Source organism: Anolis carolinensis, chromosome 2, assembly GCF_035594765.1.
Source record: "Anolis carolinensis isolate JA03-04 chromosome 2, rAnoCar3.1.pri, whole genome shotgun sequence".
In the NCBI taxonomy this organism is placed as follows: Eukaryota; Metazoa; Chordata; class Lepidosauria; order Squamata; family Dactyloidae; genus Anolis; species Anolis carolinensis.
In genome coordinates this window covers 193791405-193818878 of record NC_085842.1, presented here as the reverse complement: position 1 = coordinate 193818878, position 27474 = coordinate 193791405, and the positions used below count along the sequence as shown (strand labels likewise).

Sequence of the window (27474 nt, the reverse complement as noted above, 5' to 3'; positions counted from 1 at the left end):
GTTTGTCCCACACCATCCTTCCTCCCATAGACCAGTGTTGCCCAAACTCTAGTTCTCTGACTTTTGGACTTCAATTCCCAGGGCCCTTCCACACAGCCATATAACCCAGAATATCTGCTTTGAACTGGGTTATCTGAGTCTACACTGCCATATATTCCAGTTCAAAGCAGAAAATGTGGGATTTTATTCAACTGTGTGGAAGGGGCCCCAGAAGGCTTAACTTCTTTAGCCAATGACCAGAGTTTCTGGGAGCTGAAGTTCAAAACACCTGGAAGGTCAGGGTTTGGAAAACACTGCCATAAGTCTGTATATTAAATTGCATTCCAGTGCTTTACAGAAACAAAAAAAGCAGCTCAATAACCCAACAATCAATTTGCACACGTTAATACCACAGCAATGTTGTTTTATTAACCAGTCAGTGTGGTTTAGTGATTTTAGTGTTTGACTAAAGTCTTCATCACACTAGAGCAGGGGTTCTCCAATGTTTTCAGCTGTGGAGCCCTTTTTGAAACAAAAGTTTCCTATGGAGCCCAATAAATGTTTATATATTGTATTATATATAATGTGCATATATCAGGTTGAGGAAACTCTTTGATCAACATAAGCTTAACAGTATTTCAATGGAAGACCCTTGGGGCCATCCAGTCCAACTCCCTTCTGCCATACAGGAATAGCACAGTCAAAGCATCCCCAACAGATGGCCACTCAGCCTTTGCAATAATGACGACAACAACACCACCACCACCACCAACAACAATAATGGCAGAAACCCCAAGGGCCATCCAGTCCAACCCCTTTTACCATGCAGGAAAAGCACAATCAAAGCATCTCCAACAGATGGTCACCCAGCCTTTGTAATAATGATGACAATAATAATAATAATGGGTCCCTTGGGGGAGAAGAGCGGTATATAAAATAAATAAATGATGATGATGATGATGATGATGATGATGATGATGATGATGATGGCAGAAACCCCAGAGGCCATCCAGTTCAACTCCCTCCTGCCATGCAGGAAAAGTACAATCAAAGCCTTAGGATTTTGGGAGAACAGTTATCAAATCTCCTATTAGGCTGGATCTGCACTTCTATATCATCCAGTTTCTGAATCCAGACTATCTGCTTTGAGCTGGATTATATGAGTGTATACTGCCATATAACCCAGTTGAAAGCAGATAATCTGGACTCAGAAACTGGATTATACAGCAGTGTAGATGGAGTTTCAGCTGTGGACACCTACTTGAGCAAGTCACACTCTCTCAGCCTCATAGAAAGGCACAGCCAAACCTCCTTTGAATAAACCATTCCAAGAAAACAATAGGACAGGATTGCAATAAGACAGAATCCATTTGAAGGTCCATAATAATAGCCTGCTCACAACAACTAAGTACATGAATTAAAAAACAAAAACAAAAAATCTAAAACGCAAAAACATTTTTGATCCCTGCTATGAGCTGAGAGTAAGCTTTCCTGCCTTCCTGAGTAAATAGCCACTGCTCTGTACATATAATGAAATCGAGCAATTTTAATGGGTCACGGATAGTGAGATCTGGACAGCGGATAGCGGAAGCCCAGAGCATGGATATTGAGTCCCAGTACCGGCAGTGGGCCGCCTGTGGATCTGTGCTTGGCAAGACCAAGAAGCTATACACCCAATATTCCCCAAGAAAGAGATCTCAACAGCTGAAGAAGAAAGCCACTTAGGTATTTTATTGCAATCCAGTTGGAAAGGATAACAGCTCATGGTAAGCTGCATAAAGAAGTCAACATACTTGACATAGGCAAAACAGACATTTTTATACCGAGAAATCCTTTGTATTTCCCTCTCACACCCCAGCTGGAGCCAGCTTCTCGTTGATTGTCGGAGCCAGCTTTGACATCATAGCCAACTGGGAGGATTCTCCTGGAGTGCCAGGACTGCTTTCCAGTGACTGATGTCCAGGAGACAAAGGAAGAGGCAGTTTTGGGAATGAACCACCCAGTCCTTCTTTTGGGATGAACAAAACAGGGCCATCAGGTCCCTGATAATTATGGAAATGTCCCTTTGTATTCATGAGTGACCCATTAAGGCAGGTCGGTCACTTGTAGTGCCCATGTCTATTGTAGTCTATATAGGGTATTGTCCAAAGTGATAGGATTAGACAATTCAGTCCTGGGGAAGGGGAAATGTCATCTTGGGAAGGCAGGGCACAACCTTCCAGTATCAGGACAGATGTACTGGGTGATTAAAGTTCTGATTATGTCCAGGTGGCTGCACAAAAGGTGGCCCACTATCAGGATCCTATTGTCTCTTGTACAGCCTGGTGCATGGGTAGAAATGATGGGTGCCTGGACTCCATTGTTGTGATGACCAGGAAGCGCCGAAGGGGACTCCGAGGTCACGATGAGTAGGTGAAGGGTTACCTGAGCTTGATTGGTGGCTTGATCCTCAAAATTCTTTCATGAAACATACATTATTATTTTATACATATATAGGGGGTCCATGAATACCGGGGACTCCCGATCACAGGAACCGGGGTATCCACGGGGGCAAGGGTTGGCACTGGGTTCATTGGGGTGCTGGGATGTGATGTTGGGAGGGAAGGAGAATCATAGAATCATAGAATAGTAGAGTTGGAAGAGACCTCATGGGCCATCCAGTCCAACCCCCTGCCAAGAAGCAGGAAATTGCATTCAAAGCACCCCCGACAGATGGCCATCCAGAAGGGAGCCCCACTTCCAGGACTGTGGGGCTTGGGGGCCAAGTGGTTTTAGGGGCTGGCTGTAGGAGGCGAAGGAGAGTGTGTGTGTGTGTGAGGGAGAGACCTAGAAGGGAAAAGAAGATACAAAGAGTCAAATATAGAGGATAATGCACCACAGAAGGTTATATTGTAATAAAAGGGGGAAAGAATGTATCCATGGTGCTGGTAGCTGCTGCTGGGCTCCTCCGTATATCTGATTGTTCACAAGACCAATTCTGGGGAGACTCTAGGCTCCCACTGTCTGTGGCTCTCTCCGCCATGGTTTCAACTATGTGTTATTAATATGTGTTATTAATAACTAGCTCTGGCATTCTTTGTTTTTGGATGTTAGGTAATATCAGTATGGTCATATGTTACACTATGTCTTAGGAAAAAAACACAGTCTTTCTTGTTTTTTTAATGAATGCTCCCATTAGAAAATGCATAAGGATGTGGCTGAACTACAATTTCCATAAATCTTGGGTCAACCCTCCCAACCCCCTCCCCCCAATATTCACAATTGGACATGTTGGGTCTGTGTGCCAAATTTGGTCCACATCCGTCATTAGCTGGGTTCAGTGTTCTCTGAATAAGGGTGATTACCACTCCCAGATTCCCATGGCAATCACCCCAAAACTGTGCCAGTATTCACAGTTGGCCATGTTGGATCTGTGTGCCGAGTTTGGTCCGGATCTGTCGTCCACAAACCCTGCCAGTATGCAAAGTTGGCTGTTTTGGACTGTGTGCCAAGTTTGGTCCAGATCTGTCGTCGGCTGGGTTAAGTGTTCTTTGGATGAGGGTGAACTATAACTCCCAGATTCCCAGGGAAAACTTCCTGAAACACCTGCCAAGATTCACAGTTGGCTATGTTGGGTCTGTGTGGCAAGTTTGGTCCAGATCTGTCACTTGCTGGGTTCAGTGTTCTCTGAATATCAGTGTACTATAACTTTATGGTGTCAAGGTCAATCACCCATAAAACCTGCCAGTATTTACAGTTGGCCATGTTGTGTCTGTGTGCCAAGCTTGGTCTAGATCCATCACTTGTTGGGTGCAGTGTTCTCTGAACTATAACTCTCTGATGCCAAGGTTGGCAGCGTTGGGTCTGTGTGCCAAGTTTGGTCCAAATCTGTCATTGGTGGGGTTCAGAGGGCTCACGGAATACAGGTGAACTGTAACTCCCAGAGATAAAGATCAATCACCTCCAGAGTTCACCAATATTCCCAGTTAGCCATGTTGAATTTGTGTGCCAAGTTTGATCCAGATCAGTCATCGGATGGGTTCCGTGTTCCCTGAATACAGGTAAACTATAATACCTGGATGTCAAGTTCAATCACCCCCAAGGTCAGCCAGTATTCAAAGATGGCCATGTTGGGTCTGTGTGCCAAGTTAGTTCAAAGTCCATCATTGGTGGGGTTCAGAGTGCTCTCAGATTGCAGGTGAACTATACATTCTAGGACCTACAACTCCTATAAATCATGAATTCTTCCCAGCCCCCTCCAGTCTGTTCAGTTGCTGCTCAATTCCTCTCTTTGCTGTGTGGCATAGGAAAGGGTAGGAAAGGGTTAAGGGGCTCATGCAAATGGAGAGAGAAAAGAACACTGGGACGTGCTCACTATACCCTGCAGTGTCCTAGGAGGGAGTGACTTGGTGGCTCCATAGCATTGGGAACTATAGCCTGTTGGTGGAGGCCGGAGGCTTTTTTTAAAAAATAAAAAGACTGTTTGTAGAAGCTCTTTAAGAATAATTGAGAAATATGAGTCCCCCTGGGGAGAAAGCCGGGGTAAAAATGATGTAAATAAATAAATAAATATGCCTCCAATCCAAACACTAACCAGGGCTCACCCTGCTTAGCTTCCAAGATCCAGTGCTTTAGGGCATTGCTTCTTAAACTGTGGGTCCCAAACCCAAATGAGGTCTGCTGAGCTCAATGTTAGGATGGTGAAAAATTTGGCAACAGTAAAATGTTTCTGAATGCCACTGAGACATTTACATCGAGAATTTGAGAGCACTGTATTTACAGTGGATGCTGCAGAAAATGCTTCAGCTATACTTCATAACAAAGAAAATCAGCCTGTTCAGCAAGCCTTGCAAATTCTGATTTACTATCGGTAAAACTTTTATTTTTAAATCTATTTATTATTCCTGGGTTATAAATAGCATTCCCTAGTTGGTTCTATTGTAAAAACATGGAAAAAGTTGCACAAACTTTGTTTTTGTGAGACATCCTGCAACACAATTTGCTCTAGTTTTTCAATGAATAATATCTCATCGAGTCTCGACGAATTCAACATAATGCTGTGTCCAAGTTGATGAACCAACCTGGACACAGCATATTATTTATTTATTTTATTTATAGTATTTATATTCTGCCCTTCTCACCCCGAAGGGGACTCAGGGCGGATCACATTGCACATATAAGGCAAACATTCAATGCCATAACATAGAACAGAGACGGAGACAAACGCAGGCACGGGTGGGCCTCGAACTGATGACCTCTTGGTCAGAGTGATTTGTTGCAGCTAACTGCTAACCAGCCTGTGCCACAGCCCAGCCTATGTGGAAGGGCCTTGAGTCTACACTACCATATAATCCAGTTCAAAACGGATAATCTGTATTTTATAGGCAGTGTGGATGAGGCCTAAGTGCACTCTGCCTGGGGTGCCATACTAAACAAACAGATGAATGAAACAGATGAAACAAATACTGCGCACATCACTACTACAGAGCTCCTAACAATCTTGAAATTACAGTAGAGTCTCACTTATCCAAGCTAAACGGGCCAGCAGAAGCTTGGATAAGTGAATATCTTGGATAATAAGGAGGGATTAAGGAAAAGACTATTAAACATCAAATTAGGTTATGACTTTACAAATTAAGCACCAAAACATCATGTTATACAACAAATTTGACAGAAAAAGTAGTTCAATACGCAGTAATATTACGTTGTAATTACTGTATTTACGAATTTAGCACCAAAATATCATGATATATTGAAAACATTGACGACAAAAATGGCTTGGATTATCCAGACGCTTGGATAAGCGAGGCTTGGATAAGTGAGACTCTACTGTATTTGAGAATACAGAAATGCTGGACCAGACTAACAACTACCACGTCAGACTACACAGAGAAGCCACTGAAATCCACAAGCATGTGGACAATTTCAACAGCAAGGAGGAAACCATGAAAATGAACAAAATCTCGCTATCACTATTTAGAAAAAACCCTAAAATCAGGACAGTAAATAAAAAACAACACTCTGAAAACAGAGGAATTCCAGACATGAAACAATCAGAGACAGCTAAGACCTCCCAACAAAAGATTTCTTCCAGACAGGAAGAAGCCAGGCCTTGTAAGCCACAGGGCCATTAAATGCTAATCAAGGTGATTAATTGCAACTGTCACACTTGCCTCCAACAGACAAGAGTGTTTTCTCCCACCCTGGACCTTCCATAGATATATAAACCTCCTTTGCCTAGCATCCAACAGACCTAGCAAGTAAGGACTTGGGGTGAGGGATTTTTCTTGGTATTGGGGGCATAGATCTGCATAAAGCATGGGATGGATCAGAGAACTCCCATGAATTGCCATTCATAACCTGGTCTGGTCCAGATCCTGTCCTTCTGATCCCAATGGAGAAGGTCCCTTTGGCTGCCCAGGAGGAGAAAGGGTTAAAGGGGAGCTGGTGCGCCTTTGGCCTCTTATCAGCCCTGGGGTGGAGGCAGGTTAAAGAATGACTTTAATCGCGGTCTCTGAGCAGGAGGAAATGTCACATGGAGGGCGGGGGGGGGGGGGGGGGGGAGAAGTAACTATGGGTCATCATCGGGGCATTTCTCCCTCCTCCGTTACACTCAGCTTTTCTGCTCAGGGATACACACCGGGCACCCCCCTCCTCCCCAAAGCGCGGTTGCGTTTCCCCTTTTCGGTGCCTGATAAAATGTTCTCCAATCTTGTAGAGGTGCATCAGTTGCCCGGCTATGGCAGAGGCGCACTGAGCTAACCTTCTGGGCCTCCTGAAAGGCACGTTGGACTGGGACCAAGCAGCCACCGAAGGAGACTGACTACAAACCAACAGTAAGTCCCTCATTGCTCGCAGGCAGCCGCTTCTCTTCCTCATCATGGGACCCTTCCTTCCTTCCTTTCCCTTCCTTCCCTTCCTTCCTCCCTTTCCTTCTCTTCCCTTCTCTTCCCTTCTCTTCCCTTCCCCTCCCTCCCTCCCTTCCTTCCCTTCTATTCCTTCCTTCCTTCCCTTTCCTTCCTTCCTTCCTTCCTCCCTTCCTTCCCTTCCTTCCCTCCTTCCCTTCTATTCCTTCCCTTCCTTCCTTCCCTCCTTCCCTTCCTTCCCTTCCCTTCCCTTCCCTTCCCTTCCTTCCTTCCTTCCTCCCTTGCTTCCCCTTCCTTCCTTCCTTCCTTCCTTCCTTCCTTCCTTCCTTCTTTCTTTCTTTCTTCCCTTCCTTCCTTCCCTTCTATTCCTTCCTTCACTCCTTCCCTTTCCTTCCTCCCTTCCTCCCTTGCTTCCCCTTCCTTCCTTCCTTCCTTCCTTCCTTCCTTCTTTCCTTCCTTCCTTCCTTCCCTCCTTCCCTCCTTCCCTTTCCTTCCTTCCTTCCTTCCTTCCTTCCTTCCTTCCTTCCTTCCTTCCTTCCTTCCTTCCCTCCTTCCCTTTCCTTCCTTTCTTTCCCTTCCTCCCTTTCTTCCCTTCCTTCTTCTCTTCCTTCCTCCCTTGCTTCCCCTTCCTTCCTTCCTTCCTTCCTTCCTTCCCTCCCTCCTTCCCTTTCCTTCCTTCCTTCCTTCCTTCCTTCCTTCCTTCCTTCCTTCCCTCCTTCCCTTTCCTTCCTTCCTTCCTTCCTTCCTTCCTTCCTTCCTTCCTTCCTTCCTTCCTTCCTTCCTTCCTTCCTTCCCTCCTTCCTTCCCTCCTTCCCTTTCCTTCCTTTCTTTCCCTTCCTCCCTTTCTTCCCTTCCTTCCCTTCTTTCCTCCCTTGCTTCCCCTTCCTTCCTTCCTTCCTTCCTTCCTTCCTTCCTTCCTTCCTTCCTTCCTTCCTTCCTTCCTTCCTTCTTTCCTTCTTTCCTTCCTTCCTTCCCTCCTTCCCTCCCTCCCTCCCTCCCTCCCTTCCCTTCCCTCCCTTCCATCCTTCCTTCCCCAACCCTCCACTCTTCCTTTCCTGGCCTCACTCATTCACCTGCTGATATTCATCCCCTCCTATTTTTCTGGACAGAAATCAAATAGTTGGAGTTGGAAACATTTCCCAGAATTCATCTTTTGGATGACAAGTTTTAGGGCCCTTCCACACAGCCTTATATCCCAGAATACAGGATATCTGCTTTGAACTGCGTTATCTGAGTCCACACCTGTATTCCAAGCTTTGTGTATTCCAAGTAGACTGGACCGTACTTAGTCCTAATCCTTTTTTATACTGGTTTTTAAAAACTTCATTGGATGTGTTGCAATAGCAGATTCCCAGATTAGCCTATTTTATTTTTTTTGTTATTTAATATTTAATGTTTATTTTACTTAAGTGATATTTGTCTTTACTGTTCTAATGTAGCACAGATCCGATGTAAAATTGTACTACGTTATATTATATTATATATAATATAATAACGTATATTGACGTTAATATTGAAATCTGAAATAGATACAGAAAGTCTTATATATAGAAAGCTTTCTATGAATGTATGTGTGTTTGTAACACAGTGATTATATTTTGGTTTAGAGACTGTTTTTGGAAGCATTTAGTATATATTTTGAATCTCTATCATCCTTGTTTGTACACTGAATGTTCTATGACAATAGCATATATAGGAAATGCTGTCTTATAGTTTATATTATTAGATTACATTTCTGGTTATAGTGGCCTCTTGCCTTTGCATTTCGGGGAATCCCTTCGCTGTATAGTTAAAGTGGTTCCACACTCCATTGATTCGTCCATCAGGGCTTTATATTATTATTATTATTTTATTATGACACAGCAAACAAGATAGATATGCTGGATTTCATTTCACAAAATTACAAGTCGAACACTTCCCTAGTGCCTAGGACTGTGTGCTGTATTTTCGGATGATGCGTGCAGATCCCAGCAGGGTGGCTTTTTGCAGTTGGCAGATCGTAATTTTGTCAATATCTATTGTTTCCAAATACCGGCTGAGATCTTTTGGCACGGCACCCAGTGTGCCCATCACCACCGGGACCACCTGCACTGGTTTCTGCCAGAGTCTTTGAAGTTCAATCTTGAGGTCCTGATAACAGCTGAGTTTTTCCTGTTGTTTTTTGTCAATGCGACTGTCACCTGGGATGGTAACATCAATGATCCAAACCTTTTTCTTTTCCACAACTGTGATGTCTAGTGTGTTATGTTCCAGAACTTTGTCAGTCTGGATTCGAAAGTCCCACAGTATCTTTGTGTGCTCATTTTCCAATACTTTTGCAGGTTTGTGATCCCACCAGTTCTTTCCTGCTGGAAGGTGGTACTTGAGGCATAAGTTCCAATGAATCATTTGGGCCACATAATTGTGCCTCTGTTTGTAGTCTGTCTGTGCAATTTTCTTACAGCAGCTGAGGATATGATCAATGGTTTCGTCAGTTATTATTATTATTATTATTATTATTATTATTATTATTATTATTACCCCATCTTTCTCCCCGTGGGGACTCCAGGTGGCTAACAATTGTACACTTAGTCAAGTTTAAAAGGCACAATACAAAAGTTGAGTTAAGGAAATCCTGGAAGTTGTAGTCCAGAAATGCTAGCAGATTTACAGTGTGATGGGAGGGGGGGGGGGGGGGTGAAGGCCTAGCATTTATAAAAAACAAACAATTTTTAAAGCACATGAAAGATAAAAGAGACCAGGAGGAAGGGTCATCTTTGGTAAACTAAAATACTCCCACACTATAGGATGCTAAGAGCAAATAGCAAATGAAAATCCAAATAATGTGAATGTTTGAAGTATGCTCTTCAAAGTGTTTTGGATTATTACAACCTGATTACAGTATGTATATGTTTACTGTATATGTCAGGGGTCCTTTGATTGTGCTTTTCCTACATGGCATAGAGATGGTTCATGTGGTCTCTTCCAGCTCTATTATTTGATTCTATGTGCCTTTACGTTGCCTGTTTACTTATGCCAACTCCATTAATTTCTTAGGGTTTTCCTATGAAGGAATACTTAGATATGGTTTTGTCAGTCGCTTCCCCTGAAATACAGCCTCCAGCACCTTTATTCATTGCTAATTGTCCATTCAACACTCACCAGGGCTGATTCTATTTCTTTCTCAAGATCAGCAGGAACCTGGTGCCTTCAGGCTATTTGGGATTGACTCACAAGCAACTGAGTAATCAAAATGTGGAAATAGCTGATCAACTAACTAGATTATGTGCATAGTCATGTCTGGGACGTCTGCTTCAACCATTTCCCTTATTAATGCATATTTTTTACACTGGATGTGATTAAACATGATGAACTAGGAGTTTAGAAAAGCAATAATCTTGTATGTCTCAAGAAAAACCATTAAAGCAAGAATGCGTAGCTCCAGGAATTAAGCAGAGGTCTCCCTCCTGAGATGAGACAAGTATCAGGCTCTGCAGATTCTAAGCAATAGCAATATATTTTTACTAATTGATCTTTTGAGGTTGATGTATTATTATTACAAGCTTGGATCAGAGTCAGGTCCATGTTTGCTCACATGATTTTCCAGTGGGGCTTGGGATCTTTTCTGAATTTGTGCTTTGATCCAACTGCTGCCTATGTCCATGAAGTTTTCCAGTCAATCCAGTGGAAGCATAGGGAGTTTTATGTGTTTATGTATGATGGTTCCCTGTATCTAAAGTTGGCAGGCAGTGTCATAAATGGATACACTGCACAGAAACCGGGTTGGTGTGAGTTTTCCAGGCTGTATGGTCATGTTCCAGAAGCATTCTCTCCTGACGTTTCACCCACATCTATGGCAGGCAACCTTAGAGGGGCGAAGTTTGTTGGAAACTAGGCAAGTGGGGTTTATATATATCTCTCTTGTCTGCTTGAGGCAAGTATAAATGTTGCAATTGATCAGGTTGATTAGCATTGAATGGCCTTGCAGCTTCAAAGCCTGGCTACTTCCTGCCAGATGGAATCCTTTGTTAGGAGGTGATTAGCTGGCCCTGATTTTTTCTTCTCTGCCTTTCATGTTCCTTGATTCTTGTCTGGACAATGCTGCTGCGTTTGGTGGTCTCTATGTAGACTTGTACACAACTGCATGCCATACGGTAGACTCCTGCAGAGGAGAGAGGATCCATCTTGTCCTTCGCTGAATGTAGCATTTGTTGGATTTTCTTTGTGGGTCTGTAGATAGTTTGTAGGTTGTGTTTCTTCATCAGCTTCCCTATGTGGCCAGTGGTTCCCTTGATGTATAGTAAGAACACTTTATCTCTGGATGGCTCTTTGTCTTGTGGCTTGTTCTTGGTCTTGCGGTTCTTCCTTTTTGAAAAGTGTTGCAATAATAGTGCCATTCTCTCTCCAAAAGTAGTTAAGTTGCTGTTATAGTTACAATGTGAACTGTTTGCTCTACCATTTTTTTCAAAAGTAAGTAAAACAGTTACATATTAGCTGTTCTCTGCTGGGATACTGGGGCGCTACAATCAGGTTCAGCACATACCCTTTTATCAGAATGAGCATCTGAACTTTCTCAGAACTAAACACACCCAGAACACACACTCAGAACTAGAAAAAAACAACTCCAATATAACAAAAGGTTATAGGTGCCTCTGTTTAAAAGGCCTGGACTGGCTTTGCATTATCACACAATTAATAATAATAATAATAATAATAATAATAATAATAATAATAATAATAATAATAATAATAATAACAACAACAACTTATACCTCAAGTACCACCTCCCAGCAGCAAAGAACTGGTGAGATCACAAACCTGCAAAAGTATTGGAAAATGAGCACACAAAGATACTGTGGGACTTCCGAATCCAGACTGACAAAGTTCTGGAACACAACACACCAGACGTCACAGTTGTGGAAAAGAAAAAGGTTTGGATTATTGATGTTGCCATCCCAGATGACAGTCGCATTGATGAAAAACAACAGGAAAAACTCAGCCGCTATCAGGACCTCAAGACTGAACTTCAAAAACTCTGGCAGAAACCAGTGCAGGTGGTCCCGGTGGTGATGGGCACACTGGGTGCCATGCCAAAAGATCTCAGCCAGCATTTGGAAACAATAGACATTGACAAAATTACGATCTGCCAACTGCAAAAGGCCACCCTACTAGGATCTGCACGCATCATCCGAAAATACATCACACAGTCCTAGACGCTTGGGAAGTGTTCGACTTGTGATTTTGTGATACGAAATCCAGCATATCTATCTTGTTTGCTGTGTCATAATAAAATAATAATAATAATAATAATAATAATAATAATAATAATAATAATAATAATAATAATAATACCTCTAAAATCCTAGGCCCTTCAGAGACAAAAACCCCATTTATTTATTTATTTATTTATTTATTTATCTGCGATATTTCTATCCCACCTTCCTCCACTCTGAAGGGGACTCAAGGTGGCTTTACATATTAGCAGCTATTTGATGCCTTAAGAACAATACAAATTTAAATAGACATTTAAAATGGGATAATAAAATATAGTTAAAACAATAAGAACATTTAAAACTAAAAAAATACAAGTAATCACATAATCCACAAGCATAATCTACAATAACTTGAACCTAATGTGCATGAATGCTGTGTTATGTACATGTGTCCGACACGTGATCCAATACAACAACCAGCATAGTGATCTTATTGTGTACTAAACTTGTTGTGTAGCTTATTATTATTATTATTATTATTATTATTATTATTATTATTATTATTATTATTGTGTGATTGATGTGAACCTGGTTCGGACTTTTAAATGAACATAATGATGATAATAATGGCATTAATAATGATGATTATTGTTGTTATTATCCTTACAAAAGCAGATGGGTTAATTCCCTGGTGAGATATAAAGGTTGAAGCAGATATCCATCAGCATGAAAACTACCATTTTAAACATGCATATCTTTTACTCTCAAATTTGTAATTCTCCTCTCAAGGTAATTTTTATTAAATGGAAATTATGCAGGGACTCTAACCCAGAGATCCATAACAGTATAACTATGCCTCGGGTTTTGCAATGTAATCACCTCAGCTTTCAATCATTGTTAATACCTTCGAGGGTTATTTTTTTTTCTTATGTGGGCAGTGTTTTCAGTGGGTTTTATTTGTCTGTTAATTGTGCTATCTTTTGTTTGTCTCGTTTTTCTTTGCTGTATTTTGTGTTATTATTCTATATTACCCTGAAGGCACTTATGGAGGAGGCGCTCAAAGGCTGTATGTAAATGTCTTTCTAAATAAATATTTAAATTAAAAATAAAAATAAATAACTAAAACCTCCAAGGATGAAGCTTCCACCACATTCTGAAGCAGAGAGTTCCACTGTTGAACAGCTCTTATGGTCAGGGAGTTCTTCCTAATGTTCAGGTGGAATCTCCTTTCCTGTCATGTGAACCCATTGCTCCATGTCGTTGTCTCCAGGTAGTGGTCTCCTAGTAGTCTGAGGCCAGGACTCAAATCTCTACTTGATCATGGAAACCTACTGAGTGACCTTGGCCAGGTCACACTCCTTCCTCCTCAAAAGGAGGAGACAACACCTTCTGAACAAATCTTACCAAGAAACTCCAGTGACAGTGTCAATTTGAAGGCATACTACAACAATAGCTGCAGCACAGTCATTTCTCATCGACAATGTGTATTACACATCAACAATGATTTACTTATACATTTTGTTAGGCTGCTCCCAAGCTCTAAGTAAAGCCAGAGAGATTAAACTGCCCTGTAACTGTATTTCAACATCTTCAATTAGATTGCTTGCCCTTGTAAAGGCCTCCTCGCTAATTCTCTTTTGTCTCACTTCTGAATATAGAATCATAGAATCATAGAATAGTAGAGTTGGAAGAGACCACATGGGCCATCTAGTCCAACCCCCTGCTAAGAAGCAGGAAATCGCATTCAAAGCACCCCCGACAGATGGCCATCCAGCCTCTGCTTAAAAGCCTCCAAGGAAGGAGCCTCCACCACGGCCCCGGGGAGAGAGTTCCACTGTCGAACAGCTCTCACAGTGAGGAAGTTCTTCCTGATGTTCAAGTGGAATCTCCTTTCCTGTAGTTTGAAGCCATTGTTCCGTGTCCTAGTCTGCAGGGCAGCAGAAAATAAGCTTGCTCCCTCCTCCCTATGACTTCCCCTCACGTATTTGTACATGGCTATCATGTCTCCTCTCAGCCTTCTCTTCTGCAGGCTAAACATGCCCAGCTCTTTAAGCCGCTCCTCATAGGGCTTGTTCTCCAGACCCTTAATCATTTTAGTCGCCCTCCTCTGGACGCTTTCCAGTTTGTCAACATCTCCCTTCAACTGTGGTGCCCAAAATTGGACACAGTATTCCAGGTGTGGTCTGACCAAGGCAGAATAGAGGGGGAGCATAACTTCCCTGGATCTAGACGCTATTCCCCTATTGATGCAGGCCAGAATCCCATTGGCTTTTTTAGCAGCCGCATCACATTGTTGGCTCATGTTTAACTTGTTGTCCACGAGGACTCCAAGGTCTTTTTCGCACACACTGCTGTCAAGCCAGGCGTCCCCCATTCTGTATCTTTGATTTCCATTTTTTCTGCCGAAGTGAAGTATCTTGCATTTGTCCCTGTTGAACTTCATTTTGTTAGTTTTGGCCCATCTCTCTAGTCTGTCAAGATCGTTTTGAATTCTGCTCCTGTCTTCTGGAGTGTTAGCTATCCCTCCCAGTTTTGTGTCGTCTGCAAACTTGATATTCTCTTTGAGGAATGAGCTCAGGGCAGAAACAAATATATTGTGAAAGGGCCTTTTGAGTTGCCAGATCTGGGTTCAGTGCTCCCATAATTACAACAAAATTGGAAAGATTATGTGTTTCTTGATGGTCTCACTCCCTGTTGCCTCTCTGCTCAGGAAATCCGAATGCTATGTCTTTTGATTGATTGATTGATTGATTGAGTCAGTGTTTTGCCTTCTGGCTTAGTTTTGCACTGCAAGCCTGAGGCTGTGACCCTATGCCTATAACCCTGAGAAAAAGTCCAAAAACTAAGGTCTTGATTCTCATGAGAGACACATCAAATTATGCTTGATTCATTGAGATAGGCATAGTTTTGTGTTTTAAAGGAAACCTTGAAGTGAGCAATGGCAGATTGGCAGTCTTAAAACTAAAGTTTGGAAAGAATATATTGATACAAACATTTTCAAAAGTGATTTTAAAAATGATACTGGAGTTGGGTTGCTGTGAGTTTTCCAGGCGGTATGGCTATGTTCCAGAAGCATTCTCTCCTGACGTGTTGTCAAAGGCTTTCATGGCCAGAATCACAGCGCTGTTGTGAGTTTTCCGGGCTGTATGGCCATGTTCCAGAAGCATTCTTTCCTGACATGTTGTCAAAGGCTTTCATGGCCAGAATTACAGGGCTGTTGTGAGTTTTCTGGGCTGTATGGCCATGTTCCAGAAGCATTCTCTCCTGACATGTTGTCGAAGGCTTTCATGGCCAGAATCACAGGGTTGCTGTGAGTTTTCTGGGCTGTATGGCCATGTTCCAGAAGCATTCTCTCCTGACATTTCATCTGCATCTATGGCAGGCACCCTCAGAGGTTGCCTAATGAACTAAAGCTTCAAAGCCTGGCTGCTTCATGGAAATGAACAAAATCTGGCTGCCTGTATTAAAGAAAACTCTAGAATCAGGACAGTAAATAAAGAACAACACTCAAAAATATGGAATTCCATAGAGGAAACAATCAGGGTCAGCTAACACAGGCCTGAGCTGTGGCACAGGCTGGTGAACAGCCAGCCAGCTGCAGCTAGCTGTAACAAATTACTCTGACCAAGAGGTCATGAGTTCGAGGCCAGCTCGGAGCCTATGTTTGTCTTGTCTTTGTTCTATGTTAAAGGCATTAAATGTTTGCCTTATATGTGTAATGTGATCCACCCTGAGTCCCCTTCGGGGTGAGAAGGGCAGAATATAAATACTGTAAAATAAATAAATAAATAACACTTCCAACAAAGGATTCCCCCAAGCAGGAAGCAGCCAGGCTTTGAAGCTGCTAGGCTATTCAGTGCTAATCAAGCTGGCCAATTTCAACATTCACACTTGCCTCAAACAGGCAAGAGTACTTTCTCCCACCCTGGACATTATACAACAGATATGTAAACCCCACTTGCCTGGTTTCCAATAGACCTCACAACTACTTAAGGATGCCTGCCGTACATGTGGGTGAAACATCAGGAGAGAATGCATCTGGAACATGGTCATGCAGCCTGGAAAATTCACAGCAACCCAGTGATTCCGGCCATGAAAGCCTCCAAGAATACTGGAATTCCCAATGTTTTCATATACAAATGTAGAAAATATGTCTTCTATGATTGTTAGGCAGATTTATGGTGTGATTCTAAACAAATAGCTACTCATGGACTCCTGGTGTGTACATGATTGCATCCTCAAAGACCTTTACATTGGCAGACAGCAGAATAACAGTCTTAAGGTGCATCTACACTATATAACAAATGCTCTTTGTCTGCCATGGTTCAATGCTTCAGAATCATGGGAGATGTTGTTCGGTGAGGCATCAGCACTCTTTGGCAGAGAAGGCTACGACACTCATGATTCCATAGCATTGAGTCATTGAAGTTAAATTAAGGTAAAGGTAAAGGTTTTCTCCTGACGTTAAGTCCAGTTGTGACCAACTCTGGGGGTTGGTGCTCATCTTCATTTCTAAGCCGAAGAGCCGGCGTTGTCCGTAGACACCTCCAAGGTCATGTGGCCGGCATGACAGCATGGAGTGCCGTTGCCTTCCCGCCAGAGCGGTACCTATTCATCTACTCACATTTGCATGTTTTCGAACTGCTAGGTTGGCAGGAGCTGGGGCTAACAGCGGGCGCTCATTCCGCTCCCGGGATTTGAACCTGGGACCTTTCGGTCTGCAAGTTCAGCAGCTCAGTGCTTTAAAACACTGTGCCACCACCACAGTACTATATTAATTGTACAGTGTAGATGCATCCTTGGAGAAAAATGAAAATGAGGTTCCACTTTAGTTCATTAGCCATCCTGAAAATGAGCACTAGAGTCAACGACTGACATTGTTTGCTACCTTTCTAAGAATACGTGAAACAAAAGGTTTCTGTCCTCCTCACTGTGGTTTCACCTTTTTCCTTTCCAGATGCTGGGCTACCTATTCCTCTTGGGGCTTTTCCTGGCTGCCCCGACAGACCTTCATGCCGGCTCTTCCTCCTTGCGCTTCATTGCTGTGGGAGACTGGGGCGGAGTCCCCAATGCGCCTTTCTACACGGCCCGTGAGGTGGCCGTAGCCAAGGAGATGGGGCGGACAGCAGCATCACTAGGAGCTGATTTCATCCTCTCCCTGGGAGACAACTTCTACTACAGTGGTGTTAATGATGTCTATGACAAGCGTTTTCAGGTACAGAGAATCGTCCATATCCGTGGGGGATACATTCCCTGAAAGATTGTGATTCCATGATATCATGGATATGACCGAATGCCATTGAATTACCTCACTTCTGGTCCCAGTATGCTACTATGATAGAATGCACTTCATCTTCTATATAGTTGGCTCTCCATATCCATGGATTCAACCATCCATGGCCTGAAAATGTTCTCCTCCCCTCCTACAGAAAAAAATCTAAATACAGTAGAGTCTCACTTATCCAACATAAACGGGCCTGCAGAATGTTGGATAAATGAAAATGTTGGATAATAAGGAGGGATTAAGGAAAAACCTATTAAACATCAATTTACATTATGATTTTACAAATTAGGCAACAAAACATGTTTTACAACAAATTGACAGAAAAAAGCAGTTCAATGCATAGTAACATTATGTAGTAATTTATTTATTTACAGCATTTATATTCTGCCCTTCTCACCCCGAAGGGGACTCAGGGCGGATCACATTACACATATAGGCAAACATTCAATGCCTTTTAACATAGAACAAAGACAAGACAAACATAGGCTCTGAGCGGGCCTCGAACTCATGATCTCCTGGTCAGAGTGATTCATTGCAGCTTGTTGCAGCTGGCTTGCTCTCCAGCCTGTGCCACAGCCTGGGCCTAGTAATTACTGTATTTACGAATTTAGCACCAAAACATCACAATGTATTGAAAACACTGACTACAAAAAAATTGGCTACTAACAAATTGACTACAAATGAAGATAGAATTGCATAAAATGAACTTACAGTAACAACATTGCCGGAAATTAAATTGGTAAAAAGTTCAGTCCTTGCAGCCTAGAGAAACAGCTGTGGATCTGGGTGGGAGGCAGACTGCGTTGGATAATCCAGAACGTTGGATAAGCAAAGGTTGGATAAGTGAGACTCTTCTGTAGCAAACTTTGATTTTGCTATGTCTTGAAAAGAATAGGAAAGGGTTATGAGAGAGGCAGTGGGCGGGGTCATGCAAATTCCACACCAATGGAGAGAGTAAGAAACACTGGGATGTCTGTGGTGGAGGAAAAACAGAAAATATAGGAGGAAAGCCTTCATTTGGGTAGTGGACAGTATGGTGTTTGTGGAGGATATTGGCAGGGTTCTTGTACATGTTTATGGCACTCTCTAGAACCTGCAATGCCATGGGAAGGAGAGACACTAGTGTCTCCTGGGTAGCGGGAGCTATAGCTCTTTGTGGAAGTGGGAGCTTGTTTGTGTAAGTGTGCACACATACATACATATTTTCACTTTTATTATGTGTATAGATTTCTGCATGCGCTCCATGCAGTCATACTGGCCACATGACCTTGGAGGTGTCTATGGATAACGCTGGCTCTTCGGCTTAGAAATGGAGATGAGCACCAACCCCCAGCGTCGGACACAACTAGACTTAATGTCAGGGGACTTACCTTAAAGAGTTGTTAGGAGAGTAGGGAATAGGGAGTGGGGGGAAAAGGGAAGGAAAAAGATAACCATGTATTATTTATCTTATTTTTAATTATCAAATCCTGTGGTGGTCGTCATTTTTTGGTTTTGCACAACGTCTATAAATGTTTCCATTCTTCTTACAGATTCTGCAAATTAGTTTGTTGGAGGGCTAAAGTTAATCTTTCCTTCTTTTGCATCAGTACACATAAATACTCTTACTTTTCCTGGCAGGAGACCTTTGAGTCCGTTTTCCAGGCTCCCTCGCTTAGAAAGTTGCCCTGGTATGTTTTGGCTGGAAATCACGACCATTCAGGGAATGTCTCTGCCCAGATTGCCTACAGCAAGATCTCCAAGCGTTGGTAAGGCATATCTTTACGGGCTTGCTATTATTTGTTGAAGATAAACTGTAGCATGATGTGAAAAGAGAAGAGTTTGTGGGAGAAAGAGGATCTCTTTCAGTTTCCCAGAACTAAACAAGAAAGCAAACAAACAAATAAACAAAATGAAGCTTGCCCACATCAAATCACATTGTCTATTATGTACGTATATAGACATTATGTGGAGACTCTCTTACTTTTCATATTTCTCATTTGTTTTAACTGGAATGAGATGGGAAGTACCTCAGTATTCATTGACTTAAAAATTTGCCTCACAGATTAAACAATTTAATATGGATTTATTATTTATTGTTGCTTTAAAAATATATTCCATTTCATTTCCAAGGGGGATTAGAATTTGATTTAAAACAAAATACAGTTACTAGGGTGTTGTGTAGTTTCCAGAGTGTATACCCATGTTCTTGCAGCATTTCCTCCTGATGTTTCGCCTGCATCTGTGGCTGGCATCTTCAGAGGATCTGATGGTGATTTTGGCTTAACCCCTTCTGAATACCAAAACCCCATGAATGCTCAAATCCCAATGGTAAAATTGCATCACTTATATAAAATGGCAAAATATTTTTGGATTTTAAAATTTGTTTATTTGGAATAACTGTGGAGTGTCCAGGTCAGGAGAAAATGCTGCTAGACCACAATCCGGACACCACACAACACCCAAGTGACTGCAGCCTTGAAAGCCTTTGACAATGCAAGATACAGTCAAACAATTCATTGTACAAAAGTTAATAAACAATGAAACACACAATCACACTAAAAACATTACAGCAGACCCTCTGTATCCATGGCTTCCAAATATTCCAAATAAACAAATTTTAAAATCCAAAAATATTTTTGCCATTTTATATACCGTAAGCAATGCCATTTTACCATTGGGATTTGAGCATTCATACGGATTTGGAATTCACAAATAAATTAAACTAAAATTAAACAAAAATTAAACTAAAACTCCAACAAACCACCAGAATCTGTTGTAATCCCAGTGAGGTTTTAGAAAGATAGTTAAAATATACTAATGATTATAAAAGTATAAATAAATATAGCACACCCTGAATAGAAGAACTTCTGCTATTGGCAATTAACATTCAAAAGCCAGAATAAACTGACAGCAGAAAAAGAGATGTAAGTGGGCAAACCAGGACCCATGGGAAGGAACTGTATAATTTGGGAGAAACTCTTGGGAAGTCTGCCTCCTGTGTTACCACCAAACTTTTGCAGACTAACAAGATACCTTCCTTAAGGAAGAAACTGAACATCCCACAAATAATGTTGTGAAGTGGAATTGTTTTCTGATTGTTTCCCTTCCTGCCTTTTGCCCTTCAGGCATTTCCCCAAGTACTACTACAAGCTGAGGTTCAAGGTGCCTGGCAGCAATGCTTCCGTTGCCATCCTCATGATCGACACTGTGACTATCTGTGGCAATTCGGACGACTTCCAAGATGAGCAGCCCTTGCATGCACGGGATCCCAACATGGCCCGTAGCCAGCTCTCCTGGCTTCGCAAACAGATGGCCAACTCCCAAGACGACTACTTGCTCGTGGCTGGGCACTACCCAGTGTGGTCTGTGGGGAAGCATGGCCCCACTGCATGCCTGGTCAAGCAACTGCAGCCACTGCTGCTGAAATACAAAGCCACAGCCTACTTGTGTGGCCATGATCACAACTTGCAGGTGAGTCAAGGGGAAAAAAAGAATCCTGTCATTTGAACTCTGCTGTCTTCCTTGGAGTTTGTTTCTTCCATGCTTTCTGGTGAAAGAACACAATTGGTGGTCCAAAGTAACTCTGGCCCTGCCATTTGGTAGAATGGGGAAATCACCTTAACCAATAGGTACTGAGTGATATATAATCCCCATCTACACTGGCATATAATCCAGTTTCTGATCCAAGATTATCTGCTTTGGACTGAATTATATGGCAGTGTAGATTCATCTGGGATCAAAAACTGGATTATATGGCAGTGTAACTCCAGCCATAAAGACAGCAACCACAACTGTCTTCTGCTGTTCCCTGCTGCAACTTGTTCTCAATAATCGACCTTAAACCTCCCTGTTCTGTTCTAGTGATGGGAAGATGGTATCTTATGTCTACTATCTTATCTTATATAGAATCATAGAATCATAGAATAGTAGAGTTGGAAGAGACCTCATGGTCCAACCCCTTGCCAAGAAGCAGGAAATCGCATTCAAAGCACCCCTGACAGATGGCCATCCAGCCTCTGCTTAAAAGCCTCCAAAGAAGGAGCCTCCACCACAGTCTGGGGGAGAGAGTTCCACTGCCGAACAGCCCTCACAGTGAGGAAGTTCTTCCTAATGTTCAGGTTATTTATTTCGTGTCAAAAGCATTGCATAACAAATACATTTTAAAATGATGGGGGTAAAAAAGGAAATCACAAGCAACTAAATAGTTTTAGACCAAAAACAGGCATCAGCAACCGCATTGTCCGTAGCTTTAAACAACTCCTCCTCCGTGCATGAGGCAGGACATTGTGGGCAAGCATACATATGCGGAGTTGTTTGTTCTGCTCCACAGTCACACAAGGTGGAGGGTTCCTCCAGGTAGTGCCACCTTGCCTAGTTGTCTTTTGATCTGCCCACTCCACTTCTGAGTCTGTTCAGGGACTTCCAAGTTGCCCATTCTTGGCTTGCCCCTGGAGGAAGACCCTCTTGGGGAGCCATCCAGTTAGAATTGCCAGGTTTAGCTGCCTAGAGAGACACCCTTGCTGCTGCTGGAGGAACATCAAGAGGAGTGGTGGTTCTCATGAAGCCCTTCCTTGATTTGAGTCTGGTGGGAGGAGGCTGATAGTCATGCAGTGGGTGGCTTTCACAGTGTTCGACCTTATTTCTCTCACCGTTAGCAGCAACTTCCCGTCGCACGTTAGGAGAGGCAATGCCAGCTAACTTGTAATGTTCAGGTGAAATCTCCTTTCCTGTAGTTTGAAGCCGTTGTTCCGTGTCCTAGTCTCCAGGGCAGCAGAAAACAAGCTTGCTCCCTCCTCCCTATGACTTCCCCTCACGTATTTGTACATGGCTATCATGTCTCCTCTCAGCCTTCTCTTCTGCAGGCTAAACATGCCCAGCTCTTTAAGCCGCTCCTCATAGGGCTTGTTCTCCAGACCCTTGATCATTTTAGTTGCCCTCCTCTGGACGCTTTCCAGCTTGCCAACATCTCCCTTCAACTGCGGTGCCCAGAATTGGACACAGTATTTCAGGTGTGGTCTGACCAAGGCAGAATAGAGGGGTAGCATGACTTCCCTGGATCTAGACACTATACTCCTATTGATGCAGGCCAAAATCCCGTTGGCTTTCTTAGCAGCCGCATCACATTGTTGGCTCATGTTTAATTTGTTGTCCACAAGGACTCCAAGATCTTTTTCACACGTACTGCTGTCAAGCCAAGTGTCCCCCATTCTGTATCTTTGCATTCCATTTTTTTCTGCCGAAGAAAAGTATCTTGCATTTATCCCTGTTGAACTTCATTTTGTTAGTTTCGGCCCATCTCTCTAGTCTGTTAAGATCGTTTTGAATTCTGCTCCTTTCTTCTGGAGTGTTGGCTATCCCACCCAGTTTGGTGTCATCTGCAAACTTGATGATCGTGCCTTCTAACCCTTCGTCTAAGTCATTAATAAAGATGTTAAACAGAACATATATATAGGTGGTGCTATCATTTTTTCCTTTCACCTCAAGCAGCAAATTTGGGACTGTCCAGATAAGATTGATCAGTGTACTTTAAAGGCCACTGTTTCCCATCTTCTGTCTGTAACATGGGGAAGTTGTGAGCTATCTCTATGTCATTTACGAAGAAGAACATCATATAATTGTTTTTTACTTGCTTGCATGTTTTGTGGCTCTTGTGTTGCTTCTAGTCTGCAGCCTTTTTCCCTCCATGGAAGAAAAAGGAGTTACTTTGCTAATGTGCTACTACATCTCCAGTTACCACTTTTCCAATTTTGTATTTTCCGCTGATCCATAGTAACTTTATAGAAGCCACCCGCCCCCCCTGTAATCTCCAGAGTTAGCCATCTTGTTGCCTTCAAAGTCAAATAGTAGCTCTTTTTACCAAAGCCTTCCTTGAGTCATTGTATGTATCTTCTGCTGGATGTTTGACCTTGACCACATCTTAGCCACTGCTTCCATTTGTCATCCATACTTGGTCTTTTCCTTCATTCAGCCTTGATCTTCCATCACAGATAGTAAGCATAGGGACACATTATTCCATGACTTGTGTTACTTAGCATCCCCTGAACAGACACTGCCAGTAGTGTTCTCTGTATCTTGGTTTATCGTAAAGACAGTTTGTCATTCTTCCCACAGCCCTTGTTGCGCCTCTTGTGTTTTCTACACCATTCTTCACATTTCTGATTGAGTTAAGAACTAGATCCTTAACTCCCCAGAATGTGCCCTTACCTTACCAGATTGATTTTAGGCAATACCATGATAGATATGAGCCCACGGTGGTGCAGCGGATTAAACCGCTGAGCTGCTGAACTTGCTGACTGAAAGGTCGGCAGTTTGAATCCAGGGAGCAGGGTGAGCTCCCGTTGTTAGCTCCAGCTTCTGCCAACCTAGCAGTTCGAAAACATGCAAATGTGAGTAGATCAATAGGTACCGCTCTGGTGGGAAGGTAACAGCGCTCCATGCAGTCATGCCGGCCACATGACCTTGGGATGTCTATGGACAACACCCGCTCTTTGGCTGAGAAATGGAAATAAGCACCAACTCCCAGAGTTGGACACAACTGGACTTAATGTTAGGGGAAAACCTTTACCTTTATGATGGATTTGAGTGATGCCCCATAAGTGGTATGACGATGATTCTAGCATAAACCTATTCCTTCTTTCTTCCCTCACAGTATCTTCAGGACAAATCCGGCTTGGGTCACGTGCTGAGTGGGGCAGGCAACTTCATGGATGAATCCAAGCAGCACCTCAATCAAGTTCCTGCTGGTTACTTACGTTTCTTCTATGGCTATACTGCTTCCCAAGGTGGATTCACCTATGTTGAGATTAATGGGAAAGAGATGAGCATCACTTTCATTGAGGCCAGGGGCAAGTCACTCTACAAGACCACACTGCCCAGGCGGAGACGCTTCTAAAGACAAGAGTGCCTTCACCATTGATTAGACATCCTGACTTGTAGTAAGGGGCACCTGTTATATCTCTGGAACACACATACACTTATCTGACTCCTTTCTCCTAGATGGGTATTTGTGGGGAACATACAAAGCTCTGAGAATGTACAGTAGTCTCTCACATTTTGGGAGATACTCCCACCTCAACCCTACAGTCTTGGAACCTCCCCATCCTTTCAATATAAAAAATACTCCTTTGTGAATGTTGTCTCTGAAGCATCCCTGTGGCTCTTGCCCAATCTTGGGAATGCCTCAGATCAAGCGTGAACCTTGTGATGGTGAAATCAGGAATATGAGGTTTCCATCATGTTAGGGCAAGGTCCATGCCAGAAACAGGAGACAAATCAGTATCAGAGAATGGTCTTAGGCTTTCCCAAGCTTAAATAAAACAAGACACCTTTGTTCATGGGTTTCATTCCAACTCTGAGGTGAGATTCTATATGGTCTTCCTGTCCAAGTTTCTGTCTCATCAGGGTGAAATAGAAGCAAGGTTTAGAGGTGGGATCCATTGTCCTTCCTGCTGTCATATATGCACAAAATTGGCAACCATAGAATAATTTGTTTTTACAATAGTGAGGAAAAGGTGAAAGGGAAGTCTCCTTAGCTTACTGCACAGTTTGTTGCTATAACATAGTAGAGATTTGGCCTTGCAATGAGCACCCTCAGAATAATAATCAGCTCATGGTGCTGTCATTAACTCCTAAATTTATTAAAGGAGAATAAACTTTTGTCTCCTTTATGATCATCACCCTAAGGTTAGTTTCAGGGTCATTGCTTCCTGGTGAAGACAGTTGAACTTGATAGTTGATTGGAACTGGAGCTGAAAAATAATTGTTTTCACACCTTTCAGTGAAAACTGGTCTCTCTTGGTACAGTTGGAAAATGGACCAAGAATGGTTGTTGTATGTTTTCCGGGCTGTATGGCCATGTTCTAGAAGTACCAAGAATGCCAACATCGGAGGCTGGATCTACATTGCCATATAATGCAGTTTCAGAATGCAGGTTAACTGCAGTGAACTGGATTATATGTCAGTGTAGACTCATATATTCCAGTTCAATGCTGTTAATCTGCATTCTGAAACTGCATTATATGGCCGTATAGTTGCCTCACTCTGGGTGATGGCCCAATCTTAGTCTATTCAAAAGTGCTAGTAGAAGAACATTGCAAGTTTAAAGGAGGCAGATCCTTTTTCTAAATAGACTACTTGATTCTTTGATGACTACTACTTCTTTGATGACAGGACTCTTCGGGGTTGTTTTTCCTTTTTGATCTGTGTTGCATTTGATTCTGCATTTACTTTTGGCTTCACATTTTAAAGTTACTCATTTGCCAAGATTTTTATTTACTGAAATGGGAGGGATTTGTTTCCTTCAAGATTAATGATGATTCTCTGCGACTAGAATTCAGTTGTATTCTGTATATGGGCTACTAGGTTTGTTTAAGAAAATAACAGAATCTTTTAATGTTTTCTTGTGAGTAGTTTTAAAATAAATTACTTTGAAAATACTCCTGGGTTTTTTTTAACTAACCACAATTTCAGTAAGATTTTGATAAGAACAGTTTAATTATTCAGAATTGCATGTTCTAATGCAGTGGTTTCAACCTTTGGGTTCCCGGATGTTTTGGCCTTCAACTCCTAGAAATCCTAACGTCTGATAAACTGGCTGGGATTTCTGGGAGTTGTAGGCCAAACATCTGGGGACCCATAGGTTGAGAACCACTGTTCTAGTGGATGCTTTCCTCATATGGTTCAAAAACAACACAAGCTGATACCCACTTTATTCAGATGACAGGTTTGATTTGTCTCCCTTTCCCATTTCTAAGCCAGGTTGCTTAGAAATGGGTTTTCTCTCTTGGCTAAGATTCTCTAACTCAGAAATTGGAATCATGCAACCTTCCTGACGTTGTTGGATTGTATAACAGTATTCCTCACCATTGGCTACATGGCTAATAGCCCCAACAACTTAAGACAGCTCCATGCTTCTCGTCACTATCTTAACTGGAAATGTCAAGAGCTGAACTTGGAATTGCTCACATGTGAAAGAGGCACTTGACTGTTGAGACAGACTCCTTGACATTTTGAGGCCAAGAACCTAGAGGAGCATAAGGCTACTTACAAGAATCCTCAGCAAGAGAGAGAAAACAGGAGCGGCCAGACTGGTAAACAAAAAAAGTTTTCCCCGACGTTTTGGACTAAAGATAGTGACACATCAACACTGTGAGACAGCCAATGCACTGCTAATCAGTGATTTAATATAAAGCATTGCTGGAAATCACCTTATGTAACACTGCAGTAAGATCCGCTAGCATAGTCCCTGGTTGCTGCTGCTGCTCAACCACATAGTCGTTTCCGACTCTTCGTGACCTCATGGACCAGTCCACGCCACAGCTCCCTGTTGGCCATCACCGCCCCCAGTTCCTTCAAGGTCAAGCCAGTCACTTCAAGGATACCATCCATCCATCTTGCCCTAGGTCGGCCTCTCTTCCCTTTTCCTTCCATTTCCCCCAGCATCATGATCTTTTCCAAGCTTTCCTGTCTCCTCATGATGTGGCCAAAATACTTCAGCTTTGCCTCTAATATCCTTCCCTCCAGTGAGCAGTCGGGCATTATTTCCTGGAGGATGGACTGGTTGGATCTTCTTGCGGTCCAAGGCACTCTCAGGATTTTCCTCCAGCACCAGAGTTCAAAAGCGTCTATCTTCTTTCGCTCAGCCTTCCTTATGGTCCAGCTCTCGCATCCATAGGTTACTATGGGGAATACTATTGCTTTCACTATGCGGACCTTCGTTGCCAGTGTGATGTCTCTGCTCTTCACTGGTTACACTAGTCTAAAGGATAAGAAGACCTAGCCTCAATTTAATACAGCTTAACTCTTAGGACTTTATCAGACGGGCCAGGGGAAAGTGGAGGGCAGCATCCTCCTTCGTTCCCTACAATCTTTCCCTGTCTTCTGAGTTGGGCTCCCATCCCACGTCGTTCCCTCACTTTCTTCTCTTTTTCTCAAATTAGGAGTCAGTCCACACCTGAATCCAGAATATGGAGTCTTCTCCCCCATTTTTCAGGCACTGGCAACACAGATTCCCATGGGCAGCCACAAGAAGTAGTTGTACATTGTAAGATGGCCTCCATGGGTCTCTGTTTTGCCAGCGCCTGAAAACTGAGAGGAAACGCAGAGAAGACTGCATCTGATAAGTTCCTTAATATTGCTCACAATCCCATTCAAATTAATGTATTCATTTTTACACAATTTTAAAACAGAGAAT

At 42.7% G+C, this 27474-nt stretch overlaps 1 protein-coding gene across 1 annotated transcript in view; it reads left to right on the top strand.

Annotated features, from left to right (window-relative positions):
* acp5 (acid phosphatase 5, tartrate resistant) overlaps positions 1-25717 on the top strand; it is a 29977-nt gene extending 4260 nt beyond the window's left edge. The window contains exons 4-8 of the mRNA XM_062971450.1: positions 6677-6794; positions 16974-17231; positions 18921-19048; positions 20408-20753; positions 23932-25717. Of these exons, the coding sequence (XP_062827520.1) occupies positions 16974-17231; positions 18921-19048; positions 20408-20753; positions 23932-24174 (975 nt within the window). The 5' untranslated portion in view covers positions 6677-6794 and the 3' untranslated portion in view covers positions 24175-25717. The remainder of the gene's footprint in view (positions 1-6676; positions 6795-16973; positions 17232-18920; positions 19049-20407; positions 20754-23931) is intronic.
* Positions 25718-27474: the final 1757 nt, after the last annotated feature.